The sequence below is a fragment of the Prionailurus viverrinus genome, chromosome F1 (assembly GCF_022837055.1).
Source record: "Prionailurus viverrinus isolate Anna chromosome F1, UM_Priviv_1.0, whole genome shotgun sequence".
NCBI classification, from domain to species: Eukaryota; Metazoa; Chordata; class Mammalia; order Carnivora; family Felidae; genus Prionailurus; species Prionailurus viverrinus.
This window is the reverse complement of record NC_062577.1, coordinates 27,719,874-27,738,100: the sequence shown is the minus strand read 5'-3', so window position 1 is coordinate 27,738,100 and position 18,227 is coordinate 27,719,874. Positions and strand designations below refer to the sequence as shown.

At 45.8% G+C, this 18,227-nt stretch overlaps 1 protein-coding gene across 3 annotated transcripts in view; it reads left to right on the top strand.

Annotated features, from left to right (window-relative positions):
• RPS6KC1 (ribosomal protein S6 kinase C1) overlaps positions 1 to 18,227 on the top strand; it is a 380,719-nt gene that overhangs the window by 272,778 nt on the left and 89,714 nt on the right. The window contains exons 17-18 of one of the 3 annotated variants that reach the window (XM_047840893.1): positions 2,852 to 2,922; positions 4,433 to 4,533. The exons of 1 other annotated variant lie outside the window; for it this stretch is intronic. In XM_047840893.1, coding sequence (XP_047696849.1) covers positions 2,852 to 2,922; positions 4,433 to 4,518 — 157 coding nt within the window. In that variant the 3' untranslated portion in view covers positions 4,519 to 4,533. Of the gene's footprint in view, positions 1 to 2,851; positions 2,923 to 4,432; positions 4,534 to 18,227 lie in introns of those variants that run through there. One more of the 3 variants, XM_047840894.1, reaches the window with a different exon arrangement.

Genomic DNA, 18,227 nt, shown 5'->3' with positions numbered 1-18,227 from the left:
CTGAAGATAGGAGGGGGGGTTTTCCAGGTGACTCACAGCCATTTCTTGTTTGAACCCAAATTTGTAAAACTGAAAACCTTCCAAACATGAAAGCACAGACCACATGGGAAACAAAACAGTATTGTACTTCAGTATTTCAACAATAAAATTGGAAGACAGGCCCCCAGTCCTTTACAGTAAAGTTGTTTAGAGTTGGCTGTGTACTGGACCTGGCGGGAATGGTCAAGCTCGACAGGGCCATAAGCCTCTGATAAAACGTGGTATTATTCACATTTCTGTTCCTAGAGACAGAGACTCTCATCATGGGAAATATAAACATTTATGTTGATTGCTGGACTGTTTTCATATTGAAGGCTGTGACTCTATACCCCGCCCTTCCCCAAATCCTCACCCAACTGCTGCCTGACCTCTGAGTGGTCTTAGTGCTCTCATAGATTCCAGGGATTTGAGAACTGGGCAACTTGTGAGATGTGGAGTTAGACCCCCAGAAAAATTATGGGAAGGCATGTTCCTTCATTCTGCCTGGCTAAAACCTTGATTCCGAAGTCTGTTCCCTTGCAGTGAGCTTGGGGATGGCATTATGACTCAGAAAGTTTTTCTCTTTTGTTTGGTTTCTGTCTCTCTCTCTTTCTCCCTCTCTCCCTCCCTCTCTCTCTCTCTCCTTGTCCCCCTCCCCACCCCCTCTCTCCCTTCCCCTAATTAAAGCCCCACATCTCTAAGATCACATGTGGATAGAAAGCAAATCAGAGACCAGTCTTAGAGCTTGGCAATCAGAACTGACCTTGTTGTTTTTTTTCATCATATGCATGTGCAGCTAGATGGTATTGTGATATTTTGATCCAGGTACAAATAGAACATTCTCTTTTATCAGCAAAAGAGCAGGTAAGGGTCCTTAAATAGGACAGATGCTTCTGGGGCAGATGTGGCTGTGTGTGTGTGTGTGTGTGTGAGAGAGAGAGAGAGCACATTGCCTCTGAGAGTTAGAAATCAGATTTCCTAAAAGTAGACACCTGGAAAACCCTGTACCATATTGGCTATTGCTTCTTAAGAATGACATAATGGAGCTGGAGAAGGTCCAGGAAAGGACAGCTGAATTAATTAAAGAATTAGAATGGGTTTTAAAAACACCTTTATTTTCAGATTGTAAAAGTAATACGTATTCATTATAGAAAATCTGGAAGATATTCAAGGCAAAAAGAAAATAGAATTATGTATTACCCTACCACCCAGGAGTAACAGTGTTTAACATTTTGTTGTACTTCCTTTCTGTCTTTTTTCTATGAACAAACATACATATAATAACATTGGTACATGTTATTCTATGTTATTATTGGCACATGTTTTATACATATATAAAATTTTGTATCTGATTTGATACATATTTTGTATCTTATTTGGTATGTTTCTTTGAAATTAAATAGTTTCTGAAACATTCTCATGGCTGTATAATATAGCCAGTGGTGGGTCTACAAAATTGTCTTTGGCTACTCCTATATTATTTAGATTTTGTTTATTTTTAGATTATATTAATAAATTAATTACATATTTACTTTTATAATGAGCACTGCAGTGAAATGTTTTTCGCTCAAACTTTCATGGACATCTCTGATTATTTCCTTAGAATCAATTCTTAGAAGTAGAATCATGGGGCCAAGAGTTTTGAACACTTTTAAGGTTTTTGTCAGACTGTAGTAGAGACATGAGATGAGATGACATGAGATGAATTTAGGTGTTGAGAGTTTGTCAGCATGAAAAGTTAAATGCCAGCTGGAGGCATGGATAAAGTCCTTAGCACAAAAGGTTTCATTTGGTCAAGTAGAGTTTTGCTGACAAGTCCTGAAATATTGCAAATACGAAGCAATTTTTGGAATTCAGTGAGGGTAGCTTCGGAGCCAATGGAAAGAAGGCATGATTTCCCTGGCAGAGTAGAATCTGTGTAATTCTTTGTGTTGGAAAGAGAGTACAAAGTCCGTAAGAAGATACAGACTCCAATTTATATGACGGGGGTGGTAATGCTAGGGTTTTCGGGTGGGTTTGCGATTTTGAGGTAGTACCATCCAGAGCCAAGAATTGAATGGCACAGCCCTGAGACCATGGCCCCGAATGTATGTTTTGACTACGTGGCACAATGCTGGGCTAAGGGATCACAGGAACTCTGTAGCCTTGAAACCTAGAAACTGTGACAAAGGGCTCTTCTAAACCGCCAGAAATGGCTTCTAGAATGCTGAGGGTGGAAGCAGGGATTGGTCTTTGGGAAAGACTATTATTTCTCTTTTTTGGGGGGAAAGGGTCACTTCTGCGAGTGCTCTCAAGTCATGTAGATGTGATTCAAGTATCTACCCTACATTCCTAAAGAGAAGTGATTGTAATATAGATCTATTAGCATGTTAAGCATTCTATTTATTGAATGAAATCCCAGGCTGGGGCCAATGGGAGGGCATTCAAGGGATTTTTTTTTTTTTTTTTTTTTTTTTTTTTAGTGTGAGGATATTGGTGGTTTTCTCCTGTGGACTGGGAGATAGAGTTTTTGGGGAAAAAAGTGTAGAGGAAAGAAGCACGTCAAGAATCAGCTCCGCATTTGTTGAAATTATTTCAGCATCAATTTCCTTTCTCTCTCCCCACCTCCTCCTCCCTCCCTCCCTCCCTCCCTCCATCACTCCGTCCTTCTTTCCTCCTTCTCTTCCCTCCCTCCCTCCTTCTCCCTCCCTCGCTCCCTCCCTGCCTCCCCCTTTTTCCCTTTCTTTATTTTCTCTCCCTTTCCTCCCTTCCTCCCTTCCTTCCTTGTTTCTTTGCTTCCTTCCTTCCTTCCTTCCTTCCTTTTCCTTCCTTCCTTTCTTTCTTTTTACTGCAGGTGCAGGAAGAATTTTCAGTGTAATGAACAATGGCTGGAAGGAGACACATCACAGAACATGTGTAGAAATGGTACAAATGAATTTAGGTTTTCTTTAACATTCTCTTCTGTATTCCGAGATAAGAAAACTATTTTATTATTATTATTATTATTATTTTAATGTTTATTTATTTTGAGAGAGAGAGGGTGAGTGCAGGAGTAGGGGAGGGCAGAGTGCGAGCAAGCGAGAGAGAGAGAGAGAGAGAGAGAGAGAGAATCCCAAGCAGGCTCTGCACTGTCAGCTCAGAGCCCAACGCGAGACTTGATCTCACAAACCATGAGATCATGACCTGAGCCAAAACCAAGAGTCGGATGCTCAACCAACTGAGCCACCCAAGCACCTCAAGAAAACTATTTTAAAAGTGAAATAGTATAAAAGCTACAGAGTAGGCAATAAGTACAAATTTTTAATTGAAATATGCAAATGAAGACGAATTACATACATTCACTTTTGAGCTCCTGCGCTCTCTGAATGTTCTATACTGCCGGAGGGAGCGCTGGTGGGAGGACAGCTCCGGGGAGGGAGAGGACAAAAATGTTGTGGGAAGCAAGGGGAGGGAAGGTCTTTTCTCTAAAGAAATTAGATGACATAATCACAGAAACCAAAGGAAATTCATCATCTTATAACCACAGGCTCTTTAAAGGTACTCAGATGTGAGGAGGCTTCCGCAATGCCTGGCTGAGACCCAGAGGTGACTGTTGATCTGAGTTTGGTCCAGTTGGGTGTGACTATCGGGTCTCCCTGTGATTAATATTAATATTAGTCTCTATTGCTTGACAACTCACTACCTTTAGTGCTCATCCTCACCTCCATTCTTTGGTGTCACTGTCAGTGGCAGAAAACCCACCTGGGTTATTAAAGAGACTAAGATAGCGGCAGCAACAATAAGCTAACCCTGGGCTGGCCCCAGTCCTCAAATGGGCATAGGCAGATGCCGTTCTGGATCTCTGGACTTCGATATAAGATCAAGACCTATGGTACTGACAAGGTGTGCAAAGCATGGACTATTAGGTACTTGTGCTATTTATTTTAAAATCAGTCAATACATTTATTTTTTATTTATTTATTTTTCAATATATGAAATTTATTGTCAAATTGGTTTCCATACAACACCCAGTGCTCATCCCAAAAAGTGCCCTCTTCAATACCCGTCACCCACCCTCCCCTCCCTCCCACCCCCCATCAACCCTCAGTTTGTTCTCAGTTTTTAAGAGTCTCTTATGCTTTGGCTCTCTCCCACTCTAACCGTCTTTTTTTTTTTTCCTTCCAATACATTTATATTTACTATGCGCCCTTCAGGGTTGGACCCCAGAGCGACTGTCCCAGGGGAAATAGGAGCAATGTGAAGGGAGATCAAAAGGGACAAACTTCCAGTCATAAACTAAATAATTCCTGGGGATGTAACATACAGCATGGCGACTCTAATCTTGTATATGTAAAAATTGCTTAGACAGTAGATCTTAAAAGTTCTCATCGCAAGAAAAAAAATTGTAACTATATGTAGTGATGGATGTTAACTGGACGTATTGTGATCATTTCAGAAGAAAAAAAGGGGAAGAAAAAGAGCAGTGTGAAATGTGAAGGCTGTCCTCAGGCACTTACGACACTGTTGGGGCTCCTTGAGTAAAGAATGGTCTCTGTCATACTGTAGAATTTACTTATTTGTTTTGTCTATTATCTGTCTCCAGAGCCTGTTTACGTATTTATTTTGTCTATTATCTGTCTCTCCTGCTCAAATGTAAGTTCACTGGGATAAAGATCTTTGTTTGTCACCCCCAGTGTTTTGAACAATGCTTGGCATACAGTCGGTGTTGGTATCTACTGAGTATCTGCTGAAGAAATGAACGTTCTCACGTGCTTCTCCAATGGTGCTCGTCCATTCATACGCAAAAAAATACACTTATATCTCACTTCAGGTGCCAGGTACTCCTCCAGCCCTAAACATCAATCCTCTGACTTAGGTACTAGTATTCTCATCCCAATTTACAGACGAGGAAAATGATTCTTCCTACCCAGGAGGTTGGCCTTAAAGTTTCTTTCAGCCCAACTGAATTATTAGCATCTCTCAGTGCTGAGCTCTTATTATTACGAGTCAGGCATGCATATTAACTTTTCATCTTGTAGAAAGCAAGCAATTGTTCGGGAGCACGTAGAAAGTAGAGTCCACTATGAGAAAGGGACAGCAGGAAATATTACGGAAATTCAGAGGGTAATGCTGCTGCTTCTGTATGTTGTCTTGAGAGACGTGGGAAAATGCGATAGAAAGGCATGCTGGGAACAGAAACAAAGATGTGGAAGGCCATCGAAGAAGACCTCTTTTTGGTTGCCATTCAGGGGTCCCTCAGAGCCAGAATCCTGCCTCTCGTGGGCCAACAGCTCTCCTGCCAGGTCTTGGTATGTCTGTCCTCCCAACAGTCTAAGGATGCAGTCTAGCACATTGGTGAAGAGACCCTTAGCTATTGTTTTCATTCCTCACTTGGGCCCTTTCGTGAACTGCTCTGAGCCTCAGTTCTTTGTAGAATCGAAGCTAATAGGACCTACCTTAATTGCCTGTTGGAAGGATCAAGGGTGGTCATGGATATGAAGCTCTTAGCTTTACCTGGTGCCATGACTGCTCAATAAACTTGCTGCTGTTATCCACCCTAGCTGTCTGAGTGCTGGGAGGTGATAATAGTCACAACCTTCTGCACTCATGTGGGGCTTACGGATTAGAATCCTTTCGTGTGCGTGAACTCATCGAAACCCTACAGCTGTTCACCTGAACTGGCCTGGGAAAATCACCCGTCTCTGCCTTCCCTAACAGATATTTTAATTCTGATGAGTTACTTTGGGCTGAAATGAACAATCCAGGCAAAGGAAACCAAAAAGCTGTGGCCGAGGGGGCTGGTGGAGAGGGGTGGGTGGGATGTACAGGTGGGCTTTGCTTTCAGAACCGGCTGGCAGGGCCCCTTCTCACCACACCAACCCCTCTTGAGGCACAGTACTGGGTGCTGGGGTGACTGCTTGGGACCACTGGCTCTAAATAGGGGCCTACAGACTACCACAGGCGTGGGGCAACTGATGGGAGAACCCACAATCTGAGATAGTCATATCTCAGGGAGACTCGGAAGTCAATTTGCTGTGAGAAGCAAGTTGACACAGTGTTTTCCAAAAATCATGCTCTGGAGTAGATTTGCGTAAATGAGTGTATTGTATTTTTTTTTAGAAACCATGAAAGCTTTAATTACCTAAACTCTAATTAAGCTTGTCTCTTGCAGAAAACACCGGATAGCAGCTTATTTTGTACTTGGCTCCACTTTTTTTGTTTTTAAATATTGGGTGATATTCTATATGACTCTCAGTTCAACTCCATGGAAACACTTCAGAGATGTTTGCAATCCAACAAGTATTTCATTGAGCACCTACTAAGTACCAGCAGGGCTTAGGTTTTAAATACAAAGGACCCGAGCTGCCTGGGTCCATTCTTGGCTCTGCCATTTGCTAGTTGTGTGACCCTGAACATGTTATTTTAACTGTCTTCTGCCTCAGTTTCCTGATTGGTAGGATAGGCATTATACCTGGTGCCTCTCTCAAGGTTGTTGTGAGAATTAAGTGAGATAATGCGAGTAAAACATGTAGAGCCGTGTGGGCAGGCGGTGCTCTGTACAGATTGGCTCTTATTACGTGCAGGCTGCCAGGCCAGGAGCTGGGCTAGAGCCTCCAGGGACACTGTCTCTGAGTTCTTAGAGCTTGTAGTCCAGGGGAGAAGCCAGGCCGCTAGCAATTAATCAGCAATGAGTGATGCAAGGTATAAAAGGGGCAGGCAAGGTGCTCTGGGTTATAGGCCCCCGCGGATACTCTGGATGTTTTCATTTTCCTGTTTCATTAACATAGGCCGGCTCGTTAAGCATCACAGGTCTTCAGGGTCGAAAGGAACTTCCAAAGGTCACTTGTCCCCTTCAGTGACCCAGGAAAAACCTTCCTTCAGATGACACCACGATCACATCTGCTTTCTCCTCCTGCTCCATGACGGCAGCACGTTCGTGGACTCAACCCAGACTGGCCTGCGTTCAGGAACTCCCTGTGGATTGAGTCGGAGCCTGTCCCGGGCAGACGTTCTCAGCACTGGTCGTTAGGAATGGAGCGGTTCTCTGCATCCATCGGTGACCCATGCCGTCTTGATTCCTGGACCTGGGCATGGGGCCTTGGCCATTTTCTTTGCCTGTGGCTGTTGGTCACTCTGCCTGTGGTCCCCAGGGCTGTGGTGGGCAACAGGACAAGAATGGGCAGAAAGCAGAGGCCAGAACCAGGGGCCTCCAGAGTTTCTTAGCCTTTCATCTGTGGAACACCTACTTGGAGAGCACCTGGAGTAACTGTTTGAAATGAAGATTTCTTGGTCTCAGACCCAGTGAGCTCCAGAGTACACACACACACACACACACACACACACACACACACACGTATGCATATATTTAATGTTTATTTCTTGAGGGGGGAGAGAGAGAGAGAGAGAGAGAGAGCGAGCAAGTGGGGTAGGGACACAGAGAGAGGCAGAGAGAGATTGAGAGTCCCAAGCAGGCTGCATACTGTCAGCACAGAGCCCAGCGCGGTGCTCGAACCCACAAACCTTGAGATCATGAGCTGAAATCAAGAGGTGGATGTTGAACAGACTGAGCCACCCAGGTGCCCCAGAGTACACGTATTTAAATAAGCTTCCCGGATGATTCTTAGGAGGCTGCTGCCCCAAAGCTGAACCCCTGAGCCTGCTTGGAGCCCTTGTTGGAGACAAATGCCTTTCCCTGCTGGTTCCTGAGTGCTTCACCCCTAATAGGCCTCCCTCCTGCCAGGTTTCTTCAGAGCCCTCAGCCCAGTGTCCAGTCCCACTGGCTTCTAGGGGCCCCCAAATACACCGGGAATTTGGGGTAAGGAAGGAGGAGGAGGATGCTGGAATAACCAGCAAATTGGGGATAGGGGTCTATGGCTCACAGAATCTCAAAATGCCAGAAGTGGAGAACATCTCAGAGCCGGACCAGTCCAGTTTTTAATCCGAGGGTGAAGCCTCACCCCTTTAGCAGCCAGGGGCACATACGCAAGGTCTGACAGCCAGCAGCGGGCTGCGCCAGGGCCAGAAAGGAGACCTCTGGTTCTTGTCCTACTGTCGCGATCGGCCCCCATGAGGGCCATCTCTGGTCTGGCCTATTCAAGTTACGGGGGCCAAGGAAAGCGCCATTCGCCTACGTCTGCTGTGCGGGTCTTGCCCTCTGCATTACTTCACCAGCAGTCGGGAGGGCCACGCCGAGGTTGGCTGCGTTTGTGGATAGGAGCAAGTTAGGGAGAAGGGCGAGCCGGGCCGGGATGTGGGCCGGGGTCCAGAAACAACCTGGCTGGCTCTGGTGTGTCCCCCGGGACTGCTGGTGAGTGAGCAACTCTGTGGTGGTGCTTAACATTCGTGGTCTCACTGCTGTTCGGCCGCACAGACATCCACGCCTAACTGACACAAAGACACCTCTCCAGGAGAAAGAGCATTTTCTCTGCTGCCGCTGCTGTTACTCTTGCTAAAAAAAAAAAAAGAAAGAAAGAAAAAAGCTTTCATGAATGCGTCAGTGACAGGACAGGCTTTGGTTGTGAATGGCGGTGGATTGCCCTCTGCAGTGTGTTTGTGCGCATGAGTGCCTGTGCGTGTGTGTGCGTGTGTGTGTGTGTGCGCGTGTTTGAGTCTTGCCCAAAGTGACTGATGGATGGTAAATTTTTTTAAAGCTTTTTTTCCCCCCTTTTGTGTGTCACCTTCACCCCTGGCATGTTATATGCCAAGGTACTAGGCCTGGGTCAGAGAGAGCTCATGTTTGAGAACTGGAACGTGTTCATTTGTACACAGCGAGGGGGAGGGGCACAGCCAAGGGGAGGATGGACACGGGCACCCGGATGTTTGCTCAAGTTTTCTAACGCTCACCGGAAGACGGCGGCGGGCGGGGGGAGGTTTACGCCGCGCTGGGAACACACCATGGAGGGTTGAAGGAAATTTTGCATTCTTTCTTCAGTAGTCAACTCCACAGCTTCCCGATGGCTTCACATCTCCAGCTTAGATGGGCTCAGGCACACTGAGTCCCAGTGAGACTTTAACTTCCTTTTCTAGCACTGCACCTCTCGGAGTGAGAGCTGAAGATGCCCGTTGGTTCAGCACCCTGGCGTCAAGAAAAGAAGACACAAAACCCAGGATAAGTAGCCTTAACCCTGCTTTGAAAGACTTGCAGGCCTGGAAGTGGTTTCATTTTGATTGGTTAGAGCTTTGTCACTTGCAGATGACAGAAACCCATTTCGAACCAGCTTGACTGCAAAGGGAATGCCGTGCGTCTCGCATGCGCGGAAGGACATTAGGTTAGGATGACAGGACGGTGACTCAACATTGCCGCCTCCATCGCCGGACGTCTGTGAAGTCTGCCTGCGTCAGCTGCTCTGGGGCTTGGTCCCTTTCTCACTGCAACCTGACTTCCTCTGTGTGTTTCGGAAGATGGTGGCCATCAGTGCTGAGTTCACAGCCATATAGCTCTCAATCCAAGGGATGGAGCAACCCTCACCTCCAGTTTGGAAAATTCTTGGAAGGATTCTGGTAGGTCCTTGTGTGCAGCAGGCTGTGGTGCTCAGATTGGGCCAGCCAGAGCCCTGTGTCCACCCTTCTTCAAGGCTTATAACAGATAAGGTTAAGGGTTGGGTGCTCTCTGTGACTCACAGCCCCACCAGGCTGTACAGGAAGAGGAAGAGGTCGCCCCACATCACACAAAGATGAACGTTGATGAGAAAAAACCCCAAAGCTACCACAATATCCTGTAGTAGGTCTTGCAAATAGGACAGTAACATAAATGGAACCTTCAAGTTCTCCTCCCTGTGGTGGCTGAGGTGATGTGTTATTATCTCCAGTTAAAGACCCAAAGGGGAGCAGGCAATGGCACAAATGATACAATCAATGAATGCGGGGTAAAATACCCACAGCTTTGCACTTAATAAAAAGATCAATACTAATTTCACTCAAAAATGTATATTTCAAGTCATAAGTAAGTACAAGACACTTTGCTACTACTGTGTCTGGACCCCAAGATAGGTAGAATGGGTCACATCCTTTGGCAGTCATGATATATTAGGGAGATTAAAAACGTGGAACAATAGTACCAGGTACTATGTGGTAAACACCAGAGGAAAGGTTCCAAGTCTGCAGGAATGTCAGAGGAAGAAGTGGTTCTCTAATTCCTGTTAGAGGTTCAGTGTGTGGTATAGGAGGAATTTCATCTGGCCGCTAGAGAGAGACTTGACCACAGTGGCTTAAACAACATTAGAGGCTTATCTTAAGTAGGCAGCGTGCCAGCACCAACAAAATCATGTAGCAGTCTTTCTGCTTTTTGTTCTGGTTTCCATCCTCGAGATCACTTGATGGCTGCCAGAGTTCCGGCCATTTCATCTGCATCCCAGGAAGTGGGAGGAAGAGGGGAGAGGGCGAAAGAGACTCTTTTGGTTCAGTCAGCTCCCTTTAAGCAGCTTTTGTGCTTGTCTTATACAACACTTTTGTTTTCATGTTCTTGACCAGAACTTAGTTATGTGCCTATATTTAACTATGCAGTCTTTTAGTCACCCTGAATAAAATCTATCTTTTGTTACTAAGGAAGAAGGGGAAAATGAAGATCTGCGGCTGATTGGCAATGTCCACCAATCCCAGAAGATTTATAGGATATTGGGCTTTTATGCCATTATTTATTAGTATACAATTAAGTCATTTATCTGAGATCATTTATTAAGCACTTTCTGTTTATGTAGCAGGAGCTCTATCCTTGTGGATATAGATGCCATAGAGGTGGAGAGCACAATCCTGTCCTCAAGTAGCTTCTAGTTGAGTCAGGAGGGAGAGAGAAATGCTGGAGTGCGGTTTCTACAGCCCAGCTCTTTGCTGTGTCACTGGGAAGAATGACAAGAGTTCGAGAGCCTGAGATCAAACCGTTCACAATGTTATAGTGCAGGAAAAATAATAATAGCCATGGTGACCATGTTGAGCAAAGATGGCCACGATGCAATCTCCCATCCCGCATGCCCTTCAATGATACGGCCTTGCCATTTGTCCATTAGGAGGTGGGGTCGTTCTAGCCCCAGACACCAGATCTGGGAGTGAGTGAGGCTTCTGACCAGTCCAGCCTCCAGCTGTCAAGTTACCCCCAGCCTTTGGGTCTTCCTAAGCTGAGGCCCAGACATCACGAGGCAGAAATAAGCCATCCTTCCCGTGCCTCGTCCAAAGTCTTGCCCACAAACACATGGGCATAATGAGATGCTTATTTCAAGATGCTTAGTTTTGGGGCGATTAGTTCCACAGCAATAGTAACTGGAAAAATGGCTATGGCTTGTATGGTACCAGCCGTACTCTGGGCACTGTTCTAAATGCTTTCACTCACTGACTCTTCCTAGAAACTCTGTTAGGCTAAGTGCTGTTATTCTCCGCCTTTTACAGATGAGGAAACTGAGGCGCAGAGAAGTTTTATCCAAAGTCACACAGCTAGATGTGATATATCCTAAGCATTCTGGCTCCAGAATCTTCATGTTTTCTTGTCACACTCAACTGCCATGGGTAGGTGAACCTGTGGTCTGAGAACGAGATCGCATAGGTAGTCAAGTCCTGGTGGGTACAGCTGGCTCCATAACATCCTCAGAGCCAGGTTATCACAGCATGGGTCACACCTACCAGCAGCCCCACTTGTGGGACTGACAACTCATTCCCTGAACTTCTAGTCTCTGCAGCCACAGGTGGTCAATTAATCTGCTTCTCATCTACTCTTGCCGCCCACTCTGTCAGCTTGTTAGGTTCTGACACTTGAAAACTTGCTTTTTAAAATTTATTTATTTAAGTAATCTCTACAGCCAACGTGGGGCTCGAACTCAGGACCCTGAGATCAAGGGTCACATGCTCTTCTGACTGAGCAAGCCAGGAGCCCCTAAAAACTTTGTTTGTATCCGTTTGGTCGGTTAGGATTCAGTCCAGTTGTGAGTAGTTGAAAAATGTACTAGCATGACTAAATGAGGAAGAAACTAATTTTTCTCACATAACAAGGAGTCTGGAGGTGCTTAGAACATAATCCAGCGCTGGGTACTTACTCAAGGATGTTAACAAGGACCAGCTCCTTCTGTCTTCCAGCTTTACTATCATTAGCGATGCCTTTTGTCTTCATGGTTGCAAGATGGCTGCTGTATCTCCAGGTGTTGTGTCTAGGTTCTAGGCAGAAGGGCCTTGGCAGAGAGGGGAGAAGTGAAGATTACAAAGGGCAAAATTCTTCCTTTTATGGGCTTTGCTCGTTCTATGGGAGGCAGGAGGGAATGTTCGAAGGGGGCAAATCTCTCCCGGGAGTTCTATCTACATCTTATTGGCCAGAACAATTTCACACTGCCCCCGCTAGCCACAGAGGAGGCCGAAGTTCAATATTTTGCTTTCTGGCTTCTGTAGTAGAGCAAAGCAAAGCATAGGTGGCTCAGAATATGAATGTTTAGTGTGGAGCTCAACAAACTTATTCAGCAAAGGGTAAGATAGTAAATATTTTAGGTTTTATGGGCCATATGGTCTCTGTCACACCCGCTCATCTCTACCATGTAGCGTGAAAGCGACCACATTTATTTATGTGTGGTGGTGTTTCAATATGACTATGTTTACCAAAACAGGCGATGGGCTGGATTTGGCCCATGGGTCATAGTTGCCAACCCCTGGCTTAGTGATTCAACCTGCAATATTTGCCACTGGGCCCAAATATTCCAGCCAAAATGTTACTCTCACAAATTAGGGCCCAGGCATCCCGGAGAGATGAAGGTGGGGAGTGAATCTCATGAGATGCTTTGGTCGCAGGGTTGACTCTGATGGCTGACGGCTTTGTGGAGGGGACACTTCTTCTCTGCATTAGTCACTCCATGTCTCTCCCCAGACCACAGGTCTGGGTCAGCGAGGTGACCAAGGGGCAGCTCTCAGTTACCCCAGCTGTAACTAAAAATCTGAGAGTTGAATGGACACATAGGATTCATTGAACACCGTTTAAATATCTGTTTCCATATTCTTGAGCTCTTTGGTACCCAGAGAATAAACTAACAACAGATGTTTGGGGTGGGGTTAGAGAAAGCTTCTCTAATTTTCTTAGCCTCACAAAATTCACATTTGTATCTGGCTTCACCTTTGCTAGAGTAGAACCAGCATTGAGACAGTATGCGTTATATAATCTCACATCAAACCTTTGTGTTTATCATTAAAAATATGGCAACATCATTGCGGTTATAAACAGAGTTACCAAGGAAACCAGTTTATCATAATTAGCTATTTATTCCCTCTTCTTTTTTTCTCCCTCTCCCTTCCACCTGAGCTTTCTTTGGGCTGAAAGGTATGATAAGCTGCTATCAGCCTGGGCTCAGTGGCTAATTAGGTCCTAATATTGATTCATAGAATTACATTGCTTTTTTCCATAACTGTGCTGTTGTGCATCGTCTGTGCTTATTACAAATAGACACAGTGATGGAACAATTGCTTTGTTATATGTGTTTTAAATAGTCATAATAGCTGTCCCCTAGGGTGGTGGTATATCAAAACCCAACTGGCAGAAGATAAAGACTTTTGGTCTATAAAAGACCTGTGGTCCTTTCTCTTGCATTAGGAAATGGTTGTGAACGGAATTGCTTCCTGGATGGGGTTTCCCAGTCCTGCAGGATTTTTCTTGTTTCTTGCCCAGTACAATAGAGAACATTAGCCAGTATCCATATTCCACACTGATACCCTAGAGCAGGGATTGGCAAACTTTTTGTAAAGGACCAGGTAACAAATGTTTCAGGTTTTGCAGGCCATATGCCCTCTGTTGTAACTATGGAACTCTGCCTTTAAAGCAGGAAGGTAGCCATAGGCAATATGTAATGAGTAGGCAAGGCCGTGTTGCAATAAAACTTTATTTACGAAACAAGTGGCAGGCCAGATTTGGCCCAAGGGTTGTAGTTTGCTAACACCTGTCTAGAGCCTTGATCCCGAATGTAGGGAATGAACTTCATTTTTTTTTAAATTAATTCTAGTATAGTTAACATACAGTGCTATATTAGTTTCAGGTGGGCAATACAGCGATTCAGCAATTCTGTACATTGCTCATCAAGGTAAGAGTCCTCTTTAATTCCCATCACCTATTTCACCCATCCCCCCCCACCTCTCCTCTAGTAACCCTCTGTTTTTTCTTTAGTTGAGTCTGTTTCTTGTCTCTCTTTTCCCCTTTGTTCTGTTTCTTAAATGCCACATAGGAATGAAATCATATGGTATTTATCATCCTCTGGCTGAATTGTTTCACTTAGCATGATACTCTCTACCTCATCCGTGTTGTTGCAAATGTCAAGATTACATTGTTTTTAATGGCCGAATAGTATTCCACTTCCCCCCCACACCCCCGCCCACACCCACGCACCCACACCCACACACTCTTCTTCTTGTTTATCCATTCATCAGTCAGTGAGCACTTAGATAGCTTCTGTGGTTTGGCTATTGTAAATAATGCCACATGCAATAGACACAGGGCTGCATGTATCCCTTTGAGTTAGTGTTTTGTGGGAGTGAACGTCTTACAGTGGGAGCAACACCTAGAAAAGACTGGATAAGCCACCAAGGCCCAGTGTGCCCCTCCTCAGCTGTCCTCCATGTGGCTCTCTCCCTGCTGGTCAATCTGTCATCAAGAGAGAGGTTTCTCTGGGGCGCCTGGGTGGCGCAGTCGGTTAAGCGTCCGACTTCAGCCAGGTCACGATCTCGCGGTCCGTGAGTTCGAGCCCCGCGTCGGGCTCTGGGCTGACGGCTCAGAGCCTGGAGCCTGTTTCCGATTCTGTGTCTCCCTCTCTCTCTGCCCCTCCCCCGTTCATGCTCTGTCTCTCTCTGTCCCAAAAATAAATAAACGTTGAAAAAAAAAAAAAATTAAGAGAGAGGTTTCTCATAGAGACCTTGCCCATGGAGGGGTGGACTAGGGATCAAGTGACTTGGGGTCAGTTCTGACTTGGACACTTAAGTGGATGACATTTTATCCTCTGTTATCCACTTTGCTTACTCCAAAGAGCTGTGAGCGTCAATGGAGACCATGAATGGAAAGGTGAACAGTAAGCCACTGACTCATGTAACCACATTGGTGTGGCTGTTAAGGTGTTGCCACAGAGCAGGTGCCAGAGTTCCAGGAAGGGAATGACCCTTGAGGTTTTAGTCCAGCTATTATCTGGGTCTTGAGCCCACCCTATGCTACCCTCTGGGAAGCTGTCCAGTCTGAGTATTCATTACCCCAGTGGCCAAGTTCATGATCTTCCAAGATAGCCTGCTCCATCTAGAGATAGTGCTGGTTGTTAGAAATTTCTTGCTGATACTGAGCCCAAATCTATCTTTCTAGGTCTTCTACCCACTGGCCCTGGTTCTATGACTTAGCATTTTCCATAGCAAGATTAATCTCTTTGTCACTTGACAGCTTTTTGTATAGTTGAAGATAGAAGCCGTGGTCTCCGTCTTCTCCTCATGTGGCTAAACACGGGCAATTCCTTGAACTGTTTCTATATGACATGGTTTTGAATCTTTTAGCTATTTTATTTTATTTTGAATTTAATTTAACTGTTTTTATTTTGAGAGAGAGGAGAGAGAGAGAGAGAGAGAGAGAGAGAGAGCAAGCTAGGGAGAGGGACAGAGGGAGAAAGGGAGGGAGAGAGATCCCAAGCAGGCTCGAAGCTCAGTGCAGAACCCGACGTGAGGCTGAAGTCCACGACCCTGGGATCATGACCTGAGCTGAAATCAAGAGTTGGATGCTCAACCAACTGAGCCACCCAGGCATCCCCGAATCTTTTCACTATTTAGGTTGCTCCCCTCTGTGCAAGTGCCATTTCCTCCACACTCCTCCTGGGGGCGTGGTATACCCTCAATTGGACACAGTATTCCATACAGACTCTGACTGGTACACAGTAGAGTAGGATTATCATCGCCTATGTTCTAGATTTAATACTTCTGTTGACACAGCCTAAAAACGCATGTGACCACATCACAGTGTTGGATTTTATTGAGTTGAAGTTGATCAAGATCTTTAACTCTTTTTGACACATAGTACTCAGTCACGGCTACCCCGTCCTGACTGGTGCAGAGGAAGGTTTACCTGGATTTCCAATAAATATATGCATATATTTGGGGGGCCGGATTTGGCTTCTTTGAACACAAGGCCAAAGTCCCTTTGAATTGTGATTACACATCTTGTCGATTTGGGTCATCTGACCGAATGAGAACGCTGACTGTAATGTCAACCACACATCTTCACCTAGCCCGCCCGCATTCTGTTGCAGACACAGGCACAGCCTCTAAATCAGTGCTGTTCCATTTGTACTGGTCTGTCAGGAGGTTAAGGAGCTCACTCCAGAATAAAAGCACTGCGTCGAGGAAGTCTAAGCTGAGCTCAACACTGCTTAGTGATAAAGACGCTTTGCAGGCTGCAGACGGACAGTAGTGTCCCGACCACACTTTGGTATGGCTCCAGGCGACACTCTAAGGTCTTGATCAAAACCCTAGAGGCTGGTTTAAGGAGGGTAGATGAGAAGAAACTACACCTTCACGAAAGTAAAAAGGATGGCGATTACATGAAAATTCTCGTTGAGGTTCAGTCTAAGTTAGGGTCCTCATGGAACGCCTCTTCAGTCTGGATTTCCGTGGGGATTCAGTACACATTCGTTGATTTCTTATGCGGGGGGGAGGGGGGGGGAGCCATTGTGCGAGGCAACAGGGCTGGGGGAATGGCTGCAAATATAAATAAAATACGGGCCAACTGTGGTTCGGGAGCCTTAAATGTTAGCAAATAACACATCGTGGCATCAGGCTGCTCGTGGCCTCCTCCAGCAGCATCATTCTCTCCTTTTACTTTATAACGGAATCCTGCATTTATTCATGGCAGCCGGGTCCTCAGGTGAAAGATCACATATTCCAGCATCTCTTGTAGTTAGACTTGCTCGTGCGATTGCCAGCAATCATCTCGTATCACGGGGCCACCTTAACGATGGGAGTTTTGTGCTCTAGGGATGTTGGAGCAGAACAAGAGGAGGACCCCAGATCTCTGATGACTGTGGAGCTTCCAGCCCTGCCTAACTGTGGGCTTCTTCACGTGAAGGGATAATTCCTTGTGTGTGTTCTAGTTTCCGTTTTCTGCAGCTGAACCTCATCCAAAGTGGCAGAGAATTTGATACTTGGAAGGGGGTGGCTCCCAGAAACACAGTCTGAAGTGTGATATTGACTGAGTGGAGGAGGTGGGAAGGCAAATATTTAGAAGTCAGATTTTGCTAACTGGAAAGCTGGTGGCCCTAGTTATACACTGGTAGAGCATTTGAGCCTTTGCCAGCTGCAACTGGGAAAGCCAACCACGAGCTCCTGCTTTAGAGGAAATGGCAGGAAAAATTCAGTGCTGGTTAGCTCTCTCCCTCTTGCCACTTTTTAGCAAAGTCCTGCAAATGAGAGCTAGCCAGTCCGAGGGCAGATAAGGAGAGCAGCACTGCTTGGCCGGGGAGGTGCTCTCTGCCGCCGGGGGAGAGGTGTATTGAGAACGTGAAACTTTGTTGCCTTTTATTCTAAAAAGTGAAGGCGGAGTTAGAGTGGCTCCCAAACCAGTGCCTTAGTAGGATATACGGCTGGTGCCCACCCCGCGAAGACAGGAGTGAGGGTACCGTCTTCCACAGTGTGGACTGCCTGCCTCTGAACTCATTTATGTTAGAGAGCGACACTATAAAACAATTATAAAAGCTGCTGGTATTTTGGATGAATGTAATGGAACCCGATCTTAATTGATGCTCAGGGCCCAGGGGCCGATTGTGAAAGTTTTCTTTGGTTATGCCGAGGCCTTGGTCCATCATCCTCTGGGCAGGAGGAGCGGCCCTGACAAGACCTGAGAAGAGTGGGTTTGGGCAGGTAAGGGGCAGGCAACCTCTAAGAGGCTACCTGTTCTGGGGGCACCTGGGAGGCTCAGTTGGTTAAGCGTCCGACTTCGGCTCAGGTCATGATCTCATGGCTCATGAGTTTGAGTCCCGCATCGGGCTCTGTGCTGACAGCTCAGAGCCTGGAGCCTGCTTTGGATTCTGTCTCCCTCCCTCTGCCCCTCCTCTGCTTGTGCTCTGTCTGTCTGTCTCTCTCTCAAATATAAATAAACATTAAAAAGATTAAAAAAAAAAAAAAAAAAAAGAAGAAGGTAACTGTTCCGTACCCTCCCACCTCGCAGCTTGCTGGCTCCTGCCATTCTTCCGTGATGCTTGTATTCCTTGAAGTTTCGAAGGCATTTCAGATATTGGAAATCTCTTCTTAATGAATTTCAAATACTCAGAGTGGGGGAT